The 5,039-nt window shown below is 40.6% G+C and overlaps 1 protein-coding gene across 1 annotated transcript; it reads left to right on the top strand.

Annotated features, from left to right (window-relative positions):
* The first annotated feature begins 2,107 nt into the window (after positions 1 to 2,107).
* On the top strand, positions 2,108 to 3,460 carry LOC110942705 (uncharacterized acetyltransferase At3g50280). Its single transcript, XM_022184472.1, has one exon. The coding sequence runs from the start codon at positions 2,108 to 2,110 to the stop codon at positions 3,458 to 3,460; it is 1,353 nt and encodes a 450-aa protein (XP_022040164.1).
* Positions 3,461 to 5,039: the final 1,579 nt, after the last annotated feature.

The following is a 5,039-nucleotide window of genomic DNA, read 5'->3' as shown; positions in this document are numbered from 1 at the left end:
GTCTCCTGATCTTTTACTTCGATATTTACCGTAATGAATTCACCTTCCTCAACCTCTTGTTCCGCTGTGTTAGGATCCCTGGAGGCGATTTTGTCGGTGTTCTCCTTTGATAAACAGAAGTCCGGTACCCATAATTCATCTACTTCCTGAATCCAGACCGTGAAAGTTTGATCTTGACATCTGACCTGGAGTTCTCCTTTGACCGTATTGCCATGATGGATCAGAATTCCCACGTTATCATATGATAGATTGCCATCTCTTGTTGACACTTGGGATTCATGGACCACCGTACCAAATTTTCCACCGATCATGTTCAACACTCGTTTATCCCAGAATTGTGTTGGCACACCCATAATTTTAATCCATGCAACTCTTTCAAATTCGATAGCTTGTCCAGACCAAATCTCTAGGGAAGAAAACCATGACTTGTACATCTCCACTTTTGAGGCAAGGAACTCTTTGGCTTCGAAGGAGCTTTGGAAGGTCAAAAGAACATAGAGACCTCCCACATAACAGAGGGAAATACTATCCGAGTTAGCCATTGACAAGAATTGTTCCATGCTCGATAGTTTGTTAAGGTCTAAGGCTTTACCGATAAGGGAGCATTTTTTCCATGAAAAGGGGGTCGGGGGAGGACGTGGGGGGAGGTGGATCGTTAAAGTTTCCGGGTTTTGGTCAGGGATACCAGATACAACGGCTCGAAACGACGGACCATTATGGGGTGACCTTGATGTATGGATGGATCTGGGTGGGGGAGGGGGAGGGGGATGACGGAGAGATGGAGCTGGGTGGGAGGATAGAGGAGCAATGTTGGCAGACGGTGGGTGTGGTGCTTTCTTGTCCGTCTTCCCAAACTTAGCTATGTTAGCTACCACGCGATTTCTTCCAAGAGTGACTTGACTCAGCAGTTTTGCCGTTTCATGTCCATTGATAATGTCTTCATACCTTATGAATGCGAAATATCTTCCCAACTTGTCCTTTCTCCTTGTAAGATATGCATCAACCATAAGTCCGAAAGCGTTGAATACTCTCCACAAATCCTCCAATGAACACCAACCAGGAAGATTGGTGACAAAGAAGGTGGTGGTTTTCTCATTCTCGATGTACTGGTTTGGCTGCATACACGGTTGAGGTCTTTTGCGGCGCCGGGGGAACTCCCAACCCTCTTCTCCTTCTCCATCACCTGTTACCTCTCTCTCACTCTCTCGTTCTCTCTCATTCTCTCGATCTTTCTCACTCTCACTTTCTCTCTCTCTCTCTCTCACTCATCGCTCCTTGATTTTCCTTATTTATTTTTTACTTACATTGAAAAATACTTTGTTCCCCTACTTGGTTTTTGTATCAAAGAGTGGACTTATTTTATGATCCCTACCCTATATATATATATATATATATATATATATATATATATATATATATATATATATATATACACCGTTAAAAAAAATAAGAGATCCATTGTGTTTGCTGTTTGAGTAAAATGCACGGATAGTCCCTTTGGTTTGGTGAAATTTCACCTTTAGTCCCTAACTTTTCAAAATTACACTCTTAGTCCCTGTGGTTTGGCAAGTTGTTACTCGGATAGTCCCTAAAGTGGATGAATGTTACTTGGATAGTCCCTGTGGTTTGACAAATTGTTACTCGGATAGTCCATGTGGTTTGACAAGTTGTTACTCGGATAGTCCTTGTCATTTCACACCCACTTAACAAGAAAAACTAATCTCCATCCGCTTTGGGGACTATCCAAGTAACAACTTGCCAAACTACAGGGACTAAGAGTGTAATTTTGAAAAGTTAGGGACTAAAGGTGAAATTTCACCAAACCACAGGGACTATCCGTGCATTTTACTCTACTTATTAAAACTCGAGCGTGCGTGAAAGTGGTGGAATTCAATGTCGGTTGAAGATATTTTGAATACTTTAATGCAAATTGCGGCATGTAATGCATAAATGCATAATTCAATATTTTGTAGTGTAGTCTCCCAAGGGAAAAGTCGAGATTTCCGGATCTTAGATTATGATTACAAGGTTGAACAATTTAAGAAGTACGTACATGTTGGAGATAGCTCACGAACTGAGTATTTGCTCCGGAAAGTAGAAATCTACGATGACTTTGCAGAAGGTGAAGCATATATCGGAATGCTTTGTGAGGCCACAGAACGACCTCTCACAAGATACAAAGCAACCCATATACTTAACGCCCTTTGAGCTCCCCTATCTCAACCTCAACTACAGCCAAAAGGGTCTCCTTTTTGCAAAACCACCTCCGGAAAATCAAGGTTTCTCCGTAACCGTTTTCTTGGAACACCTTCGCCACTCCCTCTCTGCCACCCTCAATCATTTCTACCCTCTCGCTGCGCGCTTAGCCACGCGAAAAGAAGAAAACCCACCTTCATATGTCATCTACATAGACCCTGAAAACAGCCCCGGAGTCAAGTTTGTTCACGCAACCGTGGACGCAACTGTTTCCGACATCCTTGCGCCTGATGTACACTTAGTTGTTCATTCATTCTTCGACCTAAATGATGCCATTAGCCATGATGGTCATACGCTCCCGTTGTTATCCATTCAGGTGACCGAGCTTACCGATGGAATCTTTATCGGTGGCTCTGTGAACCACATTCTCGCAGATGGGACATCTTTCTGGCATTTCATGGCTGCTTGGAGTGAAATATTTAGATCGAAAGAGAAAAATGGTGATTGCATCTCGCGTACTCCGATATTGAAACGATGGGTCCTTGAAGGATACAGTCCTATTACAAGTCTGCCGTTCAAACATCACAATGAATTCATCCATCGAATAGAAAATCCACGAGTTAAAGAGAGATTCTTCCATTTCTCCTCGGTTGCAGTCTCTAAACTCAAAGCAAAAGCAAATGAGGAATGTAACATGCAAAAAATCTCAAGTTTACAGGCGGTTTCCGCACTTTTGTGGAGGTGTGTTACTCGAGTTCGATGCCAACCACCCAATAATGAAACCGTTTGTAAATTTGTTATTAATAACCGGTGTAGAGTGAACCCACCGTTGTCTGATGATTATTTTGGCAATGTGGTTGATATGGTTAAGGAAACAACAACGGTTGAGGATCTAATGTCTCACGGGCTTGGATGGGCAGCATTGAAGATGCATCAAGCGGTCAAAAACCACGACGATGCAGCAGTGAAAAAGTGGGTTGAGTCATGGTATAAAAACCCGGTAGTATACAAACTGAATGGACTGCTACATCCAAACATTGTACACATTGGGAGTTCACCAAGGTTTGACATGTATGGGTGCGAGTTTGGGTTGGGAAAAGCGGTTGCGGCTAGAAGTGGAGTCGCGAACAAAGCTGATGGCAAAATGACAATGTATCCAGGTCGGGAAGGAGGAGGGAGCATGGACGTTGAAGTTTGCCTGTTGCCGGAATATATGATGGCTCTTGAATGTGATGAGGAGTTTATAAGTGCTCTAAAAGAGTAACTAGATGGTATTATGGTACAAAGTAAAATCTCATTTCTGATGATTCATGGTTTACATTCGGTAACAGTGGTTACATTTTTGTACGTGGTTTCTTTCAATAAGTAAGTTGTTCCAATCACGATACGATTCCTCTATTTTTATCAAATAGGATGTTACCTTTGTAAAAGTCATCAATTTGAGCTAAACTAATGTCGTTAATTTATATTTTATTAGGATACTGATAGGGACCGATTCGAGATGGTCAATCTCACTCTCAAAGAAATAGATGTGATAGATAATTTGTTCCAATTTTCTCGCTTCTTTTTCATTGATAAACTTGCAATGCCTTTTATAGGCTACATAAGGGAATAACTAAAATGGAAGTTAATAAGAACATGACTACCACTACTCTAGAGGTTTATAAAATAACTAACACAAAACAAATAAAAGTTGGCAACGTGTAAAGATTGTGGGTAAAGTGGTGTATGTGTAGGTTGACTACAGTTTGGCACGTATCATTGCCCACCGCTTCAAAACGTTCTTGTCCTCAAGAACAAGATGAATTTGCCACGGTGGTTGATGCGTGTGTAGTGTATATATAATTTAGATGTATAATTAAGCCCTTTTTACACTTTTAGTCAAGTTTTAAATTTATAAAACACGATATTCACTAACACTAAACACACATATGGGCAAGTGCACCCATCGTGGACGTAGTATAGTGTTGGTAAGATACCGAGGTCGTCCAAGGACACAAGAGCTTTTAATACCGGTTTATCTTCAACGTCTAATCAAATCAAAAAGTGAGAAGAAATGTTTTTAAACTAAGAAAATAAAAGTAACTAAATGCTGAAAAATAAAATAAAATAAAAACAGATAGACAAGATGAATCACTTGGATCCGACTCGTGTATTAGTATAACCTTTGATTATTTTCGCACTTTTGCACTTGTTTAAGAGATTATCTTAGTTATTGTAGTAGGCCCCTCTTTTGAAGGCGACGTTACCCTCAACCCAGTAGTTTGAGTCAGCAAGGATACAATCCTAAAGGATCGGATTATTGAAAGATAATGAATTAAGTTATTAATGCAAATTGTGGTAGGCCCCGCTTTCGGCGGTGACGTTACCCTCGGCTAAGTAGTCTGAGTCAGCAGGGATACAGTCCTAAATAGCCGGGTTATAGTATTAATAGTAGTTAACTTATGAGGGTGTCAAAGAGTTTGGATCCTCGCCATCCAATACCTATGGGCATTGAAGGAGATCCTACTAAATTTGACCCAGGTCCCAAGCAGGACCTCTAAACGCTGAACAAGGGCAAGACCCTTACCAAACCGTTCCCTTAACCCCCGACCAGGTAGCCAACATACCTCCATATAGACCGTGGAGATATGAATAGTGAAAATCTTTTATTTTATATAGACAGTAAAATAATGCCAATACACCACGGACAAACGATAAGGAAAGATCACCTTCAACATAAGCAACTAGTTATTAAAGTCATTAATACAAAACCAAATAAAAAGTGCAAAAGATTAAAAATAAAAAGTATTATACTAAACACTTGTCTTCACCAAGTGATGTAAGAGACTTAGGCAAACATG

The sequence above is a fragment of the Helianthus annuus genome, chromosome 5, assembly GCF_002127325.2.
Source record: "Helianthus annuus cultivar XRQ/B chromosome 5, HanXRQr2.0-SUNRISE, whole genome shotgun sequence".
NCBI classification, from domain to species: Eukaryota; Viridiplantae; Streptophyta; class Magnoliopsida; order Asterales; family Asteraceae; genus Helianthus; species Helianthus annuus.
Note: the sequence above shows the minus strand (reverse complement) of the source record. Positions and strands in the feature narration are given on the sequence as shown.

Excerpts from the sequence above, each read along its gene's own strand:
- LOC110942705 (XM_022184472.1), top strand. The coding sequence starts at position 2,108 with ATGACTTTGCAGAAGGTGAAGCATATATCGGAATGCTTTGTGAGGCCA.